Source organism: Solenopsis invicta, chromosome 12 (genome assembly GCF_016802725.1).
Source record: "Solenopsis invicta isolate M01_SB chromosome 12, UNIL_Sinv_3.0, whole genome shotgun sequence".
Classification (NCBI taxonomy): Eukaryota; Metazoa; Arthropoda; class Insecta; order Hymenoptera; family Formicidae; genus Solenopsis; species Solenopsis invicta.
Window position 1 is genome coordinate 464,885 of NC_052675.1, and position 20,635 is coordinate 485,519.

At 32.9% G+C, this 20,635-nt stretch overlaps 1 protein-coding gene across 6 annotated transcripts in view; it reads left to right on the forward strand.

Moving 5' to 3' along the window:
- The window catches only part of LOC105202431 (zinc finger FYVE domain-containing protein 16), a 140,821-nt gene that overhangs the window by 63,211 nt on the left and 56,975 nt on the right, over positions 1–20,635 (forward strand). For all 6 annotated transcript variants that reach the window (XR_005576085.1, XM_039456205.1, XM_039456208.1 and 3 more), the window contains exon 6: positions 5,001–5,175. Coding sequence is in view for 5 of the 6 variants with exons in the window: in XM_039456205.1 (XP_039312139.1) it covers positions 5,001–5,175 (175 nt within the window). In the remaining variant the exon portion in view is untranslated. The remainder of the gene's footprint in view (positions 1–5,000; positions 5,176–20,635) is intronic.

Below are 20,635 nucleotides of genomic sequence, written 5' to 3' on the forward strand. Positions count from 1 at the left end.
GAATATCATGCAGCAATTCAGCAATCTATGCGAGAAACGGTCATTTCACGCCTATTATAATCATTTGATAGCAATCTTTGCAGTACATGAGAGCGATAATTTTTTATCTTGTACGTTTTTAGAACACGCTGAACTGTAGTGTTGTTTACGTTCAACGCACGGGCTGCATTACGAATTGACGCGTTCTCATTTTCATTAAAATAAAGAAGAATTTCTAACTCTGTGTCCTCACCGCGGGCTCGTCTTGCGTAAACAGCGAGCCATCGATTCTTTACCGTACCCGTTTGTCGAAATTTTCTCACGATATTGCGAAACGTGTTTGCACTAGGTACAACACGTTGCGGAAATCTATGCATAGATTCTCCGCGCTCTTTTAGCGTTTCCACCGCTTTGGACGTAAATGTCGTACATGTCCACTTTCTCTGCGTTTGTAAACGGCATTTTAATATTTTTGGTAGACGTATGCGACTCAGGAGCTAGTCAAGTCGCACTGGAAATTCTTTAGGAGAAGATCTGGAACAGGACTGGTGACTACCGCTTGGCCGCGCCGGTATTTATATCCCCGGTCGTGGGCCGGCGGGTGATGCGACGCGGGCGATAGTCGCTGGTGAGGCGCGCCGCGTCGTGGGGTTGTTTTGATTGAAAATTGAAAATATCTACCGAACGGTACATAACAGGATTATACTACCTTATATCAAAGTTGATTGGAATAAAAGAGACTATCAAATAATGCAATAAAATATAGGGTGTTCCATTTAAAAAATTGTATGATTGGTTTGCCATGAATTGAGGGAACATCCTATAGTCATGAAAATATTTTTAGGTCGAGCTACTCGATAAGTTGTATGACTATGCAAAATTTCAAGTCGGTACCTCTTCAGGCGCCGGAGATAATAGGTGGTGAAATTGAAATTGGAACACCCTATATAGGTCTTACAATTAGCGTTATTTTCGGATCACGTTACCGGCTCGATGTGTAAATTACGCACAACGAGTAACGTCCCGGTCAGCTGTTTCGATTGACTCTCCTGTCACTTTCCGCTTTTGTCACTCTATTTATTCACAAATTTGTCACTTCGTTCGACCAATCGTGTTCTTGCAAAATGCAGCTCCCACGCTTAGCCGAAATACGAATATCGGAAAGCGACTCAGCAGTAGCTTGCGTAGCGATAGTATTTCAGACCGGAAGCCCGAAAGACTATCAGCGTCTATCGATACTTCTGCGTATGCGGAATTTGAATCCGGTACGCATATGCATAGCAATGGGAATCCTAATTGATTTCCTGTTGCTATACGAGTTGTTAGCGTGATTGTACTGGATTTCAACATTTTCATGTAACGGTTAGATATTCAAAATATTTATTTTTGAAGTAAAATGGCAACACCACTTAATAAGTCCGTTTGAGCTGGAATCATTTAAATTGAATATAATTTACCTCAAGATACAGTTTTTTTATAAGTTTGAACGAAATTTGTAGGGGGTCGAAATTGTCCCAAATTGCAACCTTCTTTAATCTTTAAAAACCATTTTTTTAGTATAGAGGAGAGTGGCCTAAATCGGACCGTGTTCCAAATAAGACTTTTTTTAATTTAAATGAATACAGTTAAGCAAATTTTTATGTCATTTATTATGTAAAGTCCTTATAAGACACCGAACATGTGACAGTAATTTGACAGTTCTCTGTCATAACATTCATAGAATAGATGCGAATATGTACTAATTTTCAGCCATCGTGCAAAAATGAAAAAAAAAATAAAATTATTGTAAATCATTATTTAAAAGATGTTAAAATTTTGAAAGGTAATTGATTTAAGATAATTAAAGAATGTAGAATTCAAAAATATTAAGCGTTTTATGATTACTTCTACGGTTTATTGTAGAATTTATTCCAAAGTTCGGAAGGACTCGTGTTCAAATCGGACTTTTATATCGGAATTATAACTTGATCGTAGCACTTGTAATCGGCTAACCAAATCTGATCTTAGAAATGTTAAATTAGTATAATTAATATTATGAGTCATCAGTCTCGGAATGAATGAATTTTATTAATTTTAACTTTAATTATATAATAACGATATCATAACATTATCAGGAAACATCTAATTATATAAACTGCCACTAATTTGTTTTAAATACAATTTTTTTTAGTAGTTGAGAGATATTTTGATCGTTACTGTATCAATACAAATTGAACAAGAATACCTTCAACGGTCGCAGCTAGATCTTTATGCTTGTATTATTTGTATTGATTTTATATACTTTCCTCAAATTTAATGAATTGCGTGCCGAATTAATTTTCAATTATAACACAGTTTTAAATTGAACAAGATTAAGTAATATTACGTATTATTAAAATTGAAATTAATATTAACCTTTTCTCCCTCTTTTTGGTCAAATTGCTTGTTTTTACTCAATACTAAAAGAAACGCATTAAAATATTTTGAAATTTTAGTTCATAAACCAGTGGTTCCAAATCGAACTGAAAAAGGCATTTGTACATTTTCCATTATAGTTCAACACAGGTGAAAAATATGTCAAAATGGTCTCAAGCAAAAATGAAAGAAATTAAATTAGCTTTCCAACTGGCACCTTCGGTTTTACGATCATTTGCGCTTTGTAGAGAGTAAAATCTGCAAATAGATCCGATTTATCCCACTCTCCCCTATATTTATTAATAACAAATTATTTATTTAAAATATGACTAAAACTTAATTTATTAGTTAGAAGAAACCTTTAGTAATCAAGCTGTACCAAACGGGTGTGTGAAGTTGGCACCCTTATGGTACACAATCATAGCTCCGTTCAGCGTTCTGGATTATTTATAACAAAAGGAAGAGTTCTTGATAATTTTTACAAACAGTTCTGCTATTATAACAAAAAAAATGAATTTTGAAAAATGGGGGTGCTAACTTCACACCTAAAAGTAGCACCGCATAGTTCTGAATAATTAATTTGATGCTTTTTAAGGAGTACTAGAGTTCTCCGTATAAAAAAAACTTTTTCAATTAAGAGAAAAAAAATAAAAAAAGTAAAAAATGCATATCAAGTCCGAATAGTTCTGAATAGCGGACACGGTTTCTTTCGATGAGTTCTAGAGTTTTCGATACATTTTAGAAACAGATCTGCTCAAAAAAGTAAAAAAAATCGCAATTGAATTCTCGAAAGTGCTATCAAAAAAATGATAGAAACTTTAAAAGTATCAGTTTTACATAATTTTCTCATTAAGATTTTTGATAGAACTCCGCGACGCCTATTCAGAACTCTCAACAGAACTCCCAGAACTCTTAAAAAATTTTTTCACGATGTCGACCTTGTATTTTTGAAGTTCGGAAAAATTTTTTAAGAGCTCTGGTGGTTCTGTTGAGAGTTCTGGGTAGTCCTCGATGAGTTCTATCAAAAATTCTAATGACAAAAATCTGTAGGATTGAAAACGAAAATGTTACGGACGATCGCAGGTGTGTCGATTTTATATTTTTCGAGTGCGAAAAATTTTTTAAGAGTTCTGGTAGTTCTGTTCAGAGTTCTGAATAGTTCCCGATGAGTTCTATCCAAAATTTTAATGACAAAAATCTGTAGGATTAAAAACGAAAATGTTACAGACAATTGTAGGTGACGACTTTTATACTTTTTGAGTGCGAAATTTTTTTTAAGAGTTTTGGTAGTTCTGTTACTCGAAAAGTATAAGGTCATCACCTACAATTGTCTGTAACATTTTTGTTTTTAATCCTACAGATTTTTGTCATTAGAATTTTGGATAGAACTCATCGAGAACTATTCAGAACTTTGAATAGAACTACCAGAACTCTTAAAAAAAATTTTGCACTTAAAAAGTATAAAATCGTCACCTACAATCGTCCATAACATTTTTGTTTTCAATCCTACAGATTTTTGTCATTAGGATTTTTGATAGAACTCATCGGGAACTACCCGGAACTCTTAACAGAACTACCAGAACTCTTAGAAAATTTTTTTGAACTTCAAAAATACAAGGTCGACATCGTGAAAAAATTTTTTAAGATTTCTGGTAGTTCTGTTGAGAGTTCTGAATAGGCGTCGCGGAGTTCTATCAAAGATCTTAATGAGAAAATTATGTAAAACTGATACTTTCGAAGTTTCTATCATTTTTTTTGATAGCACTTTTGAGAATTCAATTGCGATTTTTTTTACTTTTTTGAGCAGATTTGTTTCTAAAATGTATCGAGAACTCTAGAACTCATTGAAAGGAATCGTGTGTGCTATTCAGAACTATTCGGACTTGATATGCATTTTTTTACTTTTTTTATTTTTTTTCTCTTAATTGAAAAAGTTTTTTTTTATACGGTGAACTCTAGTACTCCTTAAAAAGTATCAAATTAATTATTCAGAACTATGCGGTGCTACTTTTAGGTGTAAAGTTAGCACCCCCATTTTTCAAAATTTTTTTTTTTGTTGTTGTAATAGAACTATTTGTAAAAACTATCAAGAACTCTTCCTTTTGTTATAAATAATCCAGAACTCTGAACGGAGCTATGATTGTGTACCATAGGGGTGCCAACTTTACACACCCGTACCAAATATGATAAAGGAATACGTGAAACAATTGATTTATTGATAAACTTGAATAGTAGGTGTAACTGTAACTCTTACAGCTACACCGAGATGCAAAGGGTTAAAAAAGGTACTTACTTTGAAATATTAAAATTTATAAAAAGTAACTTTTTAAGATTTTTTTAAAAATAAAAATTAAAAAGCTTATTTTTTTTAAACTTTGAGGCTGCTTTTGTGAACATTTAAAGAAAAGATGAAAAAAGTTTTATTGCAAAATAACGATTTTTAGATATAATTTATAATAGCCAGTTATGCCTCACTACCGGAAATGTGATCCTATCTTCTAATATTACTATACAAATGTATTAGAAAGAATAATCATATTTTTTTTATAATTTATGTAATTAATAAATGTGTCTGCTGAATAATCGAATAAATGTTGATGTTAGAAGTATTCGACAAATGATTATAGGGGAGACAGCCTAATCCAAATAATCCCATGGAGTACTGTTCAACTATACCACCTTTGCAACAATTAGCCGGCGGTTTGCCGCCACCGCCAACGGTGATGGTGCCTGTGGGCGTTCTTAAGAGAGAGGGTTCAAAACATCGCGCAGAAGGACAGAAATCCGTAATGTTCAGTGACGGTTGGTAATTATTGTTTGCAATTAATGTTTTTTAATGTCATCAGTGTTCTCAATTCTTTCTTTTTTCTTTTTCTTGTTTTTTTTCATCAAAAGATTTTTCTATTTTATTGCACCAATTTTTTAAATTTTTATTAGGAATTGTTTTTAGAAAAGTGGGTATATATTTTATAGAATTTTTTTTTGTTTTTTATTTATGTTTAAAGATTGATTTTCTATTTTTAAAGTAAAAAGTATAAAAATTTATTAACAATCTATTTGATCTTTGTATGATTTATTAGTGACCATGATTCTAGATCTCCCAGTGGACTGAAGTCGCAAATGTTTTATTTGATCATCTTGATTATTGTCGGAAACAGTATTATCTTGATAACTTAATTTTTTATACAATAAGAAATGTAAAATTAGGACCGATAAAGTAAATAACACAATTAAGAAGAATGTTATTTTTTGGTCGAAGCGGATTGTATCTAATATATGATTTGTTAACAAAAACCGAACTTTTGTAATAGTACAACAAACAGTATACGGAATATATTTCAATAGCATTGGCTAGCGATAACTTTCACAACACTGTTTGACACGTTACGTTACTATTGTTAGTATTTAAAATACAACAGCTGGAATAAACACGTGTTTTAACTTCTAGTCAAATTTTTAATAAAAATGGGAAAAAAATTTCTGTAAAAGTTTTACCGAGCAAAATTTAACACAAAACACGTTCTTGAAGAGCAATGTGTATACAATTTATTTATTCATTGAACACATTTAGACATAAGTGTTCTGATTGAAATGATGCTTGTGTTTTTAATTTTATAAAATAACAGAAACTGCGGAATGTCAAATCAAGTGAGTCAAAGTTTGTTCGAAAGGGTGGGATTTAGTATATTAAAAATATAAAAGGAATAGCGTGAATGGGTCTTTGAAAAAATTGTACTAAAATTTAGCATAGTAGTAGCTATATGTTAAGTATTCAAAATCTTGATTGAGCTAATATTTTAGTTTCAAGTTTGACGAATATGCGGCGTACAGTTTGAGTTGTAAAAATTAAAAGCTATTATTTGGCACCAAGAACCACTGTAATCGACATAGGCTTTCTATTCTCGTGTTTTAATTTTGTCAGTCTGATATAACTATATAACGTAGTATTATCTAATATTTTTTGCAATAAATTCTTTATAATTTTTGAGATAAAGAAGGGGGGGGGTCGTATAGATATGCTTGTAAATATCAAAATTATTAAATTAATTAGCAATTTTATTTTTGTAATGTTACGTTTTTGGATTTTTCTTAAAAGTTGCATTTTAAATCCAGTAAGTATACGGCACGCAGTTTGAAGAAACTTGTAAATGTTTGTAAATTTACCTGAAAAAATATTGAGTACTAATTGTAAGATCTGTTTCCGACTGATATAGCTATTCTCGTTCTTTAAATGTTAAAATCTTGGATTGCTTGGAAACAAGAAAGTGTTGCGGCAGAAGCTATATAACATACGCACGCACACATAATCTTTTAACATTTAAATAACGAGAATAACTATATCAGTTGGAAATAGATTTTACAATTAGTACTCAATATTTTTCTAAGTAAATTTACAAATATTTACAAGTTTCTTCAAACTGCGTGCCGCATACTTGCTGGATTTAAAATGCTATTTTTAAGAAGAATCTCTGTAGTGTCACCTTTTTTTTTAAAATATATTATAATTTAATTATTTTTATTATTTTTTTAAGCAAAAATATTTGAAATATATTTTTATTATATTTTAGATAATAAAATTTTTGTTATTCTTTTAAGCAAAAATATTTGGAATTGATTTTTATTATATTATATATGTATAACAAAATTTTTGAAAGTTTTATTTATTTATTATAAAATTATTTATCATAAAATTTGCACATTGCCATATAATAGTGTAGGTGAAAATTAAACTAGAAACATTAAAAATATTAATAAGTGCTGCACCATGAACATTTTATAAATAAAATATTTTTTTTATAAAAGCTTGGTAAAAACGCAGAAAACGGGCGCAGCCTTTGACGATCTTGACGTTAACATATGTTATTAAGGGTCCTGAGTAATTTACAAAAGGTTTTAAGTAATGCTCAATTTTTATTAAAAAAAATATTTACAAATAAAGTTTTGCGATTTTTCACGCGAAGCGAAGTCAACTCTACCCTCCCTCCTCCCCTGCCTCGGGAAGGAAATGAGATGTACAGATGTACTATTTTACATGGATTTGCGACTTTTCACGCTCAATTGTTTTCTTTTAAATTATGAGTTGTATATAGTATATCCACTAAATAATATACATATTAATTAAATATTACTTGTAATGTAAAAGAAGTATTAAAGCAGTTGTAAAACTTTATTCGTAAATATTTTTTTAATAAGAAGTTAGCATTACTTAAAATCTTTTGTAAGTCAGAACCTTCTCCTTGCTAACATATGTCAAGATTAAGATCGTCACAGACTGCTCCCCTTTTCTGTGTTTTTACCAAAATCTTTTGTGATATATTGGGATTTTAACTATAGCAATCTCAATAAGGATATTCCATGTCTATGTTCATATTACACTTAAATATGAGTATGTAGTATGAGCATAGACGTGGAATAGATAAATATTTATTTTTCTTTAGCTTACAATGCCGAGAAGGGGACTTGGTTTACAAAGTTTTTCTAAAACACTCATTCCTCTACACCTTAATCTATTTTTATGTTCTACTCTATTTTTTTTATCTATATCCTACCTCGCATGTTTTCTCACAGCTTTTCATAGCCCTTGTTATATAACATTCCTTTCTACGTACTACCTTATTATGTACTACCTACATACACTTAAAGTTATATTACAGTCTTATTCTGCCCTCTCCCCTCTCTCTCTTTCACCCCCTCTCTCCCGCCCTCTTTCACTCCTCTATTTCTTCTTATCTTTTTACTTTCTTTTTGACCTTCTCCTTCCTTTCTTTTAGTACTCTTTCCTTTTCTTTCCATAGTTTCTTTACTACTACTTCTGCCTACTTAAGTTTTTTTCGTATATTTGATCTATGACTCTATCTTTGTTATCTCTTAATTCCGCAAACCATCTGCTAGTTTTCTCACAGTCTTTGACATAGTGGTCTATAAAATCCCTGTCTTTCTCGCAAAATATACAAGACCAATGTATTTTCTCTAACCAATATTTATTCACTTGTTCTAAATTCCCACACCTTAGCTTTATTTTTGCCCTTATCTTATCACCTCTACTTGTATCTTCTATATTTCTACTTTTCAAGTATATTGGCAGCCTTTCTTTTAAACCTATTCTTCTGTATATCTTATTATATCTTGCCTTTGCAATTTTTTCATCCTCCCATTGTCTCTGCGTATCCTTTTTTCTGTCTATTAATTCCTTTTTTAAGTTGTCTGCTACATCTTCTCTTATCTCTTTTGCCTCTATCCCCCAACCGTTCCTATTGTAATATCTTTTCCTTTTTTTCCCATACGTATCGTTCCAATTATAGTTCTCTTTCTACCACCAACACTCCTTAACTATTTCTTCTGCTCTCCTTTCTTTAACCCTATTCTCGTATCTCCTAGCTCTGGTACCCCATCCTACTCTGAGTTTATTTATTATCAGTTCTCTTGAAATTATGTATTTTAGTGTACAAAATTCTAACCCAAATAATCATCTGACATAATCCATCATTATTTTCTTTAATTTCTTTATCTTTACCCATCCTTATATTTCTACACCATAACACTTTGTACCAAGTACGTGAACAACATCCATCTTTTCTTCATATCATTCCTACATATTCTCTCCTCTAAATCCCATACTTTTCTAGCCGCTATTTTACTTTACCACAAAGTTTTTTCATATGTTTCTTATAATTACTCTTAGTATTTAACACAAAACCTAAATATTTAAACGATTGTACTTCTTCAATTTTTTCTTTTCCTTACTTCCATTTTTTTATTTTTTCTTTTGTTTTCCTATTAAAAACCATTACCTTTGTTTTATTTGGGCATAGTTTTAATTTCTTATTTATCAAGAAGCGCTTGAACGTATTTATCATATCTTGCATTGCTTCTCTATTTTTCGCTATCAACACTATGTCCGCATACGCTAACTCCCATATCTTAGTTTTTCTTATTACTATTACTCCTATCCTTTTGTTTCTTAATACCTGTTTTAGTTTCGCTATGTAAAAATTAAACAAGATGGACTCATCACACAACCTTGCCTCACTCCATTTCTAGTTGAGAATCTTTCTGTGAAACTCCTTGGCTCGTTCTTATCACTGTATGCGTTACTTCATATATTTTTTCTATTGTCTGTTTATTTATACCCTTGTTCCTCAATACCATCCACAGCTTTTCTCTATCCACTTTATTAAAAGTCGCCTTCCAATCCGCAAATAACATATAAACTTTCTCGTCTCTTCTTCCATTTTCTTTTTCCCTGTGCATCAGATGACTCAGGACAAAAATATTGTCCATCGTCGATCTTCTCCTCCTGAACTCTGTTTGACTCACCGGGATCAGGCCTTTTGCTTCAGCCTCCTACTCCAGTCTGTTCCTTATCACTTCAGCATAGACTTTATACGCTGAACAGAGGATAGAGATACCTCTGTAATTGCTGACTATCTTCCTTTCTCCTCTTTTATACAAAGGCAAAATTATACTCATTCTCCATTTATTTGGCATTTTTCCCGTGATCCAGATCAGTTTCATTAATTTCACCAGTCTAGTTCACAGTTTCTTGCCAGCGTACTTCCATGCCTCCACCGGAATTTCATTGATTTTTACTGCTTTTCTAATCTTTATTTTCCTAACTGCCCTCCTTATTTCTGACTTATTTATTTCCTTTTCTTTTGCTTGCTGTCTCTTTTCCATACTAATTCCTTTCACCGTTGGGCCCATCTCCGAACCGTCAAGTCCATAAAGTATTTCCTCCATTTTTCTTTTCCTTGTTATATGTATATCGTTGATTTCCTTTCTTTCTTTCTATTTGTATATTTTCACACGTCTGCTTCGCCTTTTATCCTCCTCAATTCCTCCTCTTCTTTCTTCTTCTCCTTTTGTTTCCTTCCTAGCAATTCCTTCAGATTTCTTTTCTCCAACATATATTTATCTCTTTCTATCTTCTCTTTCCTCCATCTTCTATAGATTCTTTTTATCTCTTTCTTTTTTCTGGTACAGCTCCTGTCCCACCAATCTTTATGTCTTAGTTTTTTTGTTTTTCTCTTTATTTTTTTCTTTACTATTGCTACCTGTATAATCTTTATTATTAGGAGTATAAATAAGTTTCCGCCGTTTTTTATCAAAAATTGGGCATTTATTGTGAAAGAACGGTACCTAATGTTTTATTCGAAGTATTGTCCATCGCTAGTCATTACTTTTCCTGGCAGCATACGGATACCGCGTCGGAAGAATGCTTCATCTTTTGAAGCTATCCACAAATCGACCCAATTTTTTGTATCTTCATATGATGTGAAGTGTTGCTCAGACAAGCCATGCGCCATCGATCGAAACAGGTAGTAATCAGAAGGAGCAATGTCTGGTGAATACGGCGGGTGGGGTAAAACTTCCCAATTGAGTGTTTCCAGGTAGGTTTTGACCGGCGCCGCAACATGTGGACGAGCATTATCATGCAGAAGAATAACTTTGCCGTGTCTGAAGTAGTAGTGGGCACGTTTTTCCTTGAGTACTCGGCTCAATCTCATCAATTGTGTTCGGTAGAGAGCCCCAGTAATGGTTTCATTCGGTTTGAGCAACTCATAATACACGACACCAAGCTGATCCCACCAAATACACAACATGAGCTTTTTTTCATGAATGTTCGGCTTGGCTGTCGATGTTGAAGCATAGCCAGGTGGTCCCCATGATTTCTTCTTCTTTGGGTTATCGTAGTGGATCCATTTTTCATCACCAGTAACTATACGATGCAAAAAACCCTTTCGTTTATGCCTGGCAAGCAGCATTTCACATGTGAAAAATTGGCGTTCAACGTTTCTCGGCTTCAGTTCTTATAGAACCCAGTTTCCTTGTTTTTGAATCATTCCCAATGATTTTAAGCGATGTGAAATTGCTGGTTGAGTCACTCCTAATGTAAGTGCAAGTGCTTCTTGCACGAATCTTTATCTAATAATGTTTCCAATTCCACGTTTTCGTACACTTTCGGCCTTCCGCTACGTTCTTCGTCTTCGACGTCAAATTCACCGTTCTTAAACTTGTGAAACCACTCACGGCAACTTCTCTCACTTAAGGCAGTCTCACCATATGCTTCTACAAGCAATCGATGCTCCTCGGCTGCAGATTTCTTCAAATTAAAAAATAAATCAAAAGCTCCCGCAAATGACGCTTATTCGGCTCAAAACTCGACATTTTCGTACGAAAAAAGATATATGATGCTGATACAAAATCGCTAATATTTTAAGGTTATGTTGTTGCCAGATGTCCAATCTTACGATATAACGTTTTACAACAGACAATTTCAACCATAACATCCTAGTAGCGCCATTTTTTGTGAAACGGTGGAAACTTATTTATACTCCTAATAATTTATCCCATTTTTCCTCCAATGTGTCCGTTTCTTTTTCTTCAAGTTCTTCTGTATTGCATAGTTTTTCCGTCCTTTCTGCGTATATCTCTTTTGCCTTGTAAAGGATCGTTTCTATTTCCACTTCTCCTTTTTCCTCTTGTTCTTCTTCTGGATCCTGCTCCTTTTCTTCTTCCCTGTAAAACTCCATCTCCAGTGGCAAGTGATCTGAGTCCATTCTATCCCCTATTCTAAACTTATAAATTTTATCTCTTATATCTACGTTTACAATTACATAATTTATAACCGTACACCCTCTTGCTCCTACATATTTGAACTCTCTCTTCCAGTTCCTTTTATTGTCCCATTTAAAATATACTAGCCTTTTTCCACTATCCACTCTACTATTTTTTTCCTTTCATTTCCTATTACTTTATCTTTACTATGTCTTTCCTCTTCTTCTATATCTTTTCCCTCTAGCTCACCTATTCTCACATTAAAATTCCCTATTATTATATTTTTTTCTTTTCTTTTATAAGCTCTTCTAATTCCTTTTTTAACCGTTTTCCCCCTTGTGCCTCATAGACCGAAATAATTGTCTGTTTTTCAATCTCCCTCGCTATCTCTGTCTTTTTTTATCCCTTTTCTCTTTTCTATTATCTTTAATCTATTCCTCTTACCTTCCCTCTCTTTTCTTTTACCTATTATAAATCCTTCTCTTGCCCTTCCTTTATTCTTTTCTTTCCTAGCGAAGCTGCACACCCATTTGCGTGTTTCAGGTAATCTGTCTTTTATACTTTCTCATCTCCTCTCCTCCACACATGTTTCACGCATACTCACTACCTCGAAGTCTGTCACATATTTCCAAAACTCCTTGTCTTTATTTCCAATTTCTGCTACATTCTAAAATAAATATTTTCTTTTGTGCCCTACGTCTGTTGCTTCTCTTACCTCACGACCTTTTTCTCCTAACTTAATTGAAATTTTTAATTTCCTCTCCCTTGTTTCTTTCCTCTTTTTTCTCCTCTTTTTTCTCTCTCCTTTTCTCTTCTCTCTCTATCTTTTTCCATGGCTTCCATATATCCCCTATTTTTACTTTACCAAATCCTATTTTTACTTGTACCCTTTTCTCTTTCTGTTCTTCCGTCCTTTATCTATCTTTTTATCGTTTTCTGAACCCTGCTCCCAACTCATATCATTTTCTAAAAATATCCTTTTTTCTTTAACTTTAACTTTTATTTGTTTACCATTATTTTCCTTTTTATTTCCTCGCTTTCTAGTTTCACAATAATTACAGGTCCACTTACTCTACAACTTGTTGCCTTACAATCTACTCCTTTTTTTCTTTAATTAGATCTTCCATCGATTTCTTACTTTCTAACCTATCATTCACTGCTTCTGGCAACTTTATCCCCTTTATAATAATATTATATTTTCTACCCTCTCTGTCTTGCTCCGTTGCCCATTTTCTAAATATGCCTATCTCTCTCACTTAATCCACTTAACTCGCTATACTTAGTCGTTATACTCACCTTGCTATCCACTCTACTTCTTAAGCTCCATATGCTTCTAACGCTTCTCCTATCTTCCTGCTTTCCTTCTAACACCTTGTCGTGTCTTTTTCCGTTCCTTCTTTCCAGTTCCTTTCCATTTTTTCTAATCTTTCCTCTAACTTGCCTATCTTTTCCTCGCATTTTATTACTACGCCCTTGAGCTTTTCTATCTCCTCTTTGTACATTTTCTTATCGTTTTTTAATATCTTCAATTCCGACATCATTACCTTAATCAAATCTTTTCGTTCCCCTTTATCCTTTTCTTCCGCTAGCCTAAAAGAAACTCTCCTACTTCTTTCTTTTCCTTCCGTGGTTAATCTCAGTTGTTTTCTTACCTTATCGGCCTTATCAGTCTTTCCTAATCCCGCGGATTCCGCCATTCCCTTGCCTGCGATAACCTCTTTCGCCTTGCCACACTTTTATCCGTCTATTTCTCTTTCGATCTTCACTGTCTACTTTTGCCACCAATTTCCCCTTTTTCTTACTTTTAATCTTCTCCGAAACACGCCTCCTTACACCTAAGCTTATCTTAATTAATGCTATTTTGACCTCTATCGCACACCGGTTTACCACACACATCTACACGCCTTTAGTCCGCTTAACCAAGTCCTCACGTAGACGTGGAATATTCTTATTGAGGCCGTCATAGTTACAAAAACCAATAAATTTGCAGGAAAATGTAATTGATTAACCCTTAAACACGTAAGTGGGTCTGAGAGACCTCATATGAAGTTTCGAACTCTTGCTGTGTGAAGACGGAATGAAATAGGAGGTTTGGACCAAGACGTAAAAAAAGTTTGAAATCTCTTTCGATTGATATGGTTGATCAACTTTTTTGGTCAACTAGACTTTGAACGGCACGGCAGCAAAGTTTTGTTATGGTCAATGCGACCCATGGAGTGTATAAGTGAAATTTTTTTTTTGTATTTTACATAAAAAAGCTGGACAAAATACGTTTGAACAGGTCGATTTGCGGATGTTACTCGCATATACTCTGTCTAAAGTTGGAATACTATAGAATGCTCTAGAGAAAGGAGTTTTTCCGAAATATATCATGAAACACATCAATTTTTAATTTTAGACATGATTTAATCAAAAATACCTCATACTCGCCTTGTTACATAAGTACATTTTTTAATAAAAATGACAATGATATAATTTTTTTTTAAGTATGAATCTTTAGCTTTAAAACGCCGTATCATAAAGTCCTTAAAAGTTTTTTGTTGCAAAGATATGATTTTTTTTTAAGTGGATTTTTAGATGCCCAAAAATACCTCATATTCTCCATGTTACATTAGTATACTTCTTAAAAGGAATGACTTCGCCAAATTTTATTTTGAAAGTGTGACTTTTTAACTTTAAAACACCGTATTTGAAAGTCCTTAAAAGTTTTTTGTTACGAAGGTATGATTTTTTGAAGGAAAAGTGAATTTTTGAACATTTTCTCATTTTTGTTTAATAGTTTTTCCTTTATAACTTCACAATAAATTATTTTTTGACAATGTCGATTGTGCAGTCATACTCCTGAGATTCTGAATTTTCATTAAAAAGAAGTTGTTGAAAAATATTGATTAATCAATATTATAAATAATCAAAGTTATAGTTTTTCAAAGTTGGAAAAGTTTCTCAGTCCCGAAAATGTGTTTCCGTTTTTTACAGGATTGGTGTTTAAGTATTAAGTGTATAGCATTTCGGAGATTCTACGTTTGTAAAGGTATAAATAAACGATTCACTAATACTTTCCCAATTAAACTCATAGTTATAATGTACCTTATATTTCGTTACAACAGAATAATTGTCTATATTTTTACGTATATGATTACGGTGTTCTAATATTTTGGTTTTTATTGTTTTATTCGTTTGTCCGACATAGGATACATCACAATCTTTATGATGTATCTTGTATATTATTTTTTCTTTGCGTTATTTGGGAGAACGTTTTTCAGTACTGTAATGATTTTGTTTAGTTTAGTTCAGCTAAAAGATACTAATTTCATATCTAAATCTGTAGACATCTTTTTTCCGATATCCCCGAAATATATGGAATAGTGAATCACATTTTTTTTCCACAGTTATTACTGAGTTATTATTTTGATAAAAAGTCTTTTTGTATATATATAAAGATTTAATCCGTTCGTTAATTGTGTCAAAAATAAATTTCAAGATAATTGTTGTTTAAGGTAGTCTATATATCGTAAATATTATATTCTTACAATGATATTTTAAGCACGATAAAAAGAAAGACTCAATCATTCCTAAGATTGTTCCTTTTTTTTTGAAAGCTAGTTGTAGACGTATAATTAAGGTATCTCCCGGAGAATGTGGGTTTATAGAATCAATCTAATTCAAGGAGATTGTTATTGTTGATCATGATATCCAGAAAATTTAATTTATTACCCATAATCTTTAATGTAAACTGTAATCTAGAGTGAAAAGATTTAAAAATATGGAGAATGTCTTGTGTTTTGTTGGACGGAACTGCCATTGTAATGTAGTCAATGTATTTTACATAGAAAGTTAACGGAATGTTTATAACGTTTCTAGTGCTTTATTCTCTAGACCTTGCAGAACTAAATCAGCAATTATTGGAATAGTGAAGACTCCATGGGCGTATAAAATTTTTGTCTATCAAATAAAGAAAGATAATAACAACGAAAAAAGCGGCAAATACGAGTCAGGCGCGGTAATTAGTGCGTAATAAATAGTGATCTCCAATTCTTAAATTGACATAGTTTATTAGACGTTTTGGCTCATCCTTCGAGCCATCTTCAGTAAGTACAAAGAAAAGGCGCAGCTAAAGTTGAGGTGAAGGCTCATCAGGAAAATGCTATGCGTTTGGATGAGTTATTAAGCTCGGAAGTCGGAGCATGATTTGAACTATGACAAGAAATTTATATTGAATCATGGTTTAAGTAAATTACAAAATAAACTCACCTCAACGTTAGTAATTGTCTAATATATATAATAAATTCAGCGCAAATGGCACATGCCAACAAATTAGCAATCTTTTAAATTACAAATAATTAAGTCAACTTAGTAGCACGTCTGTACAACGGTTAAAATAACAATCAGAAGAAAAATGATGCTGCCGGTCGAACAGAAATTTTGAGAGATAAACAGACAGATGAAAATAAATAGATAATAACACAAGCTATAAGCTATCGACGATAGATAAATATGCGTGGTGTAAGAAATCTGTGTCCGATTGTAAATTAAGGCCATTACATTGTTGTTTAATGTGTAAAGTTTCCGAAATAAGTCGCTTATAGTAAAATCTTTTGTGGTCAAGACCTTTGACTTCTCAATCAAAATCATGATCATATTCTACCTTGTGATCGGTGATAACGGACTGAGTGAAGCATTTCTGCAAATATGATTACGGTGCTCCGAAATGCGGGTTCTGACTTGTCTGACGATATATAAGATCGGCACAATCACGGCACAATCACGCATGAGATCTTATAAACAACATTCTTACAGGAAGAAATTGGAAGAGTATTTTTTTGAACCTTGATAAATCTACGCAATTTATTTAGGATGTAAAAAGCAGTTTTGATACTAGAATTTCTAAAAATATTTGTGAATCTTTCAAAGATTGATGGAACATACGGGACTGTAAACCAAGAAATTTTTTCTCGTACTTCAGATGTATTGTGAAGTAATTGTTTTTTAGATCTTCCCACAAGGAGGCATCTTTGTCGTTCTCGGATAGTTGTAAAAATAAAGTCAAGAGGTTAGTCCTTCTCTAGTAGAATGTTGACAATGAACTCCAAGTTTTTTCTGTGATATTTTGGGTAGAACCAAAGGAACGCTTGATCGACAAGACACATTATAACGCCACGTTTCTGTGAGACGCGATACCAGGAATGGAAATTAGGATATCGTCCCAAAAAAGTGGGCTTATGGTACCGATCAAACTCCACATATCCTTTGTTGAGGATAATAGTAGTGTCCAAAAAGTTTAACCTTCTGTCACTAAGTTCAATAGTAAATTCTCGGGTGGAAAGAATTAAATTTATCTAATGTAACAGCTACCTTGTCTCGAGGGACTGCCGTAGCGATATCGTCCACATATCGAAAGAAAAAAGGAAATCTAAACTACCTAACACTTCTGTCTCCAGATCCTGGAGAACAAGATGTACGATGACAGGAGACAATGGAGAGCCTATGGGAGTACCGAAGTTTTATTTATACATAATATCGTCAAATTTAAAATAAGTTGATTCTAAAACAAGGCGTACAGCATTCAGGAATTTGGTTTTAAGAATGTTGCAATTTTTTGAAATACATTTTCATCTATTAGAAACGCTGTTTATGGCTAGCTCAATTGGTATGTTGATAAACAGAGAGACCACATCAAGAGAGATGAAAATATAGCTCTCATCCAGCTGTTTGCCGGCGAGTTTTTTTACCAATTGAAAAATATCTCTGACGTGACTATTTGCTTCAAGTACGCTACTGGAGATTATGGTATGCGAAAAATCCGCAAGAGCATGCAAAGGACTATCATAAGATAATACGATAATTTGTAAGAATGGTCAACTTTATGTAACTTTGGCCGTAGGCTCTTGGAAGTATCCCGTCATTGCAATAAAGAGCTTTGTAATTAGAGTGAGATGTAATCGGAATCTTTCCATCTCGCGAGCAGCAATCTCGATCTGCTTGTTATTTGTCGATCCTTAGTAGCCTTTGTGTAAATTTCTTTGTCTGACAGCAATGAGACTATTTTACATTTGTAGTCGAGACGGTTCAAGGCGACTGTTGTGTTACCCTTATTAGCTTTAGTGAAAATTAAATCAACATTATTGATGAAAAATTCCCTGGTTTTCGAAATAAGTTCGAAAAATTTTTTATTACATGAAGAGTTTCTAAAAAAAAGATTTTAATTCATTAATAATGGGAATGGAACGGTTTCTAATTTCTAAATGTGCGGAGGCTGGTAATTTTTTAATGTTATTCTCAATGCTTTTAATGAATTTAAACAGAATTTTTTTTGTAATGGTGGCAAGGAAGACAAAAGTTATCCCCCAATTGTAGAAAACAGTGAATAGCTACAGTAATGTCTGTAGAGGACAAATTAGTTAATCATTTTTTTCTCACGGAACTGAGAGAAGAGCTCGGTAAATTATTAGAAAAGATCTGCGGATCCAAATTAATTTGATTTACCGAGAGGATGTCAGAATCGGACGTGGTAGGGGTAACTGAAAATGAGTAATAATGGCCGGAAATGGATGGAGTGGAAGCAATCGAGTTATATTTATTAGAAATATTGAATGGGATGAAGTTGTCTGAGTTTATAATCTTGAAGAATGAGCCGAAACGTCTAATAAACTATATCAATTTTAGAATTGGAGATCAATATTTATTGCGCACTAATTATCGCGCCTGATTTGTATTCGCCGTTTTTTTTATTGTCAAATTTACGAGTCTCATTTCTTATATTAAATAAAAAAAAGGTTGAGTCAAGGATTAAACGTAAAGCTGATAATTAATGGATTAATATTATAAGATATTTCGCATTTACTTGTTAACGCATACTAAACAAATTTAATCATCAATACAAATTGAACAAGAATGCCTTCTACGGTCGCAGCTAGACTTTCGTGCTTGTATTGTTTGTGTGATTTTATATACTTTTTTCAAGTTCAATGAACTGCGCGCCGAATTAATTTTCAGTCATAACACAATTTTAAATTGAACAAGATTAAGTGATATTAAATATTATTAAATATTAACCCTTTTCTCCCCTGAAATTTAATCATGTTTTTAAATTGCAAACGATATAATGTATTAAAGATTGAATTTGTACATATTGCAAATTTAATTCTATATCAATAAGAACATCTGGATAATTTTAATTTTGTTTTATGATTTTGATTAGTCTGTAAAAATAAACATCACAAAATGTGCGAATTTTACAATAAACAATTTTATAATAAATTAACTAAAATTTTTTATTTTGTATTAGAAGAAGTATATAAAATCACACGAATAAATATTAGCACTAAGACCTAGCTGCGACCGAAAGAGGCTTTCTTACTATCATTGTATTGTTACACTATTGGTCCAAAACATATTTGTAATTAAAAATTTTTTACTTATGTGAAATGTATATTACATTTTATACAATAAGTATATAATATTTTTTGTTTAAAAGAATAACAAAAATAAGTAAATTGTAAAATATAATAGTTACGTTAAAAAGATTGGTACTTCGGGGATTTAAGCCTGGTCTGCCATGGACTGGTGAGAAGGGTTCTAGATGCGCACAAAACCAGTTGGACACGGCAGGGTTTTCTAATCGAACACACGGCGAGGATGTAAGACACACACGTGCGCGCGCACGCGCGCGCGTGTGTGTGTGTGTGTGTTGCGTGTGTGAGAATTACTATTTTTATTTACACATTTCCAATGTCCCTCTATGCCGTGTGACAGATTTCCTAACCTCACAAAAGTTCTACACTGTCTTATTGAAATCATCGTGTGTCCGTTTCAACTTGTCCAATTGGAACCGTATTTGATTGAAACCTCCGTGTGTCCGATTGGAAAATCCTGCCGTGTTTGACTGGTTTTGTGCGCATTTGGGACCCTTCAGGGGGTCGATCATGAAACTTTTTCCCTAAGGCGGAAACGTGAAAAGTGAAAAATTTCTCCATTAACTTCACTGGTAAAGATTTTCACTTTTCACGTTTCCGCTCTAGGGAAAAAGTTTTATGATTGACCCCCTGGACTAATGTTCTCAGATTGAGGAATTTTTGACGCATGCGCAGTAGGAAACGTGTGCTTTTATCTATTAGTAGCGCGTATAGCTCTACAAACTAATAGATGTCGTGGGTCCCGTCACAAAGAAAGGAACAGGAAATATTAAGGAATTTTATATATGTATATGTATAGATATGTAAGACTAATATGTGCAATATATGACTTATGGGACAGAAAATAGAATAATATGTAAATAGAATTTCTATTGTAATTATATAATAATAAATTAATATTAATATATAATATTAAATATATGAGCTCCAAATTCCGTCCAGCGGTGTAGTTAAGCACGAGTCTGTCATTATTGCGTATGTGTGAGTGGAGACCTATCCGTGAAGACTAGTGCTACTGTGCATGCGTCAAAAGTTCCACGATTTGAGAACACTGCCATGTACAAGAAAATATTACACGCACCTTCTTAACCATGATGTTTCTTTTTTTACCGATTCAAAAATCTAATATTTAAGAAGTTTTCCAATGTCAAAAATTTTTTTTGGAAACTAGGTTCTATATACGCTTACTCTTTTACATTTATTCTCCTTTTTTGAATGAGCTAATGACTTATCTTATTTGGCACTTCATACTTTTTGCTATCTTTAATAAGAGATTATGGTCACTAAAAAAT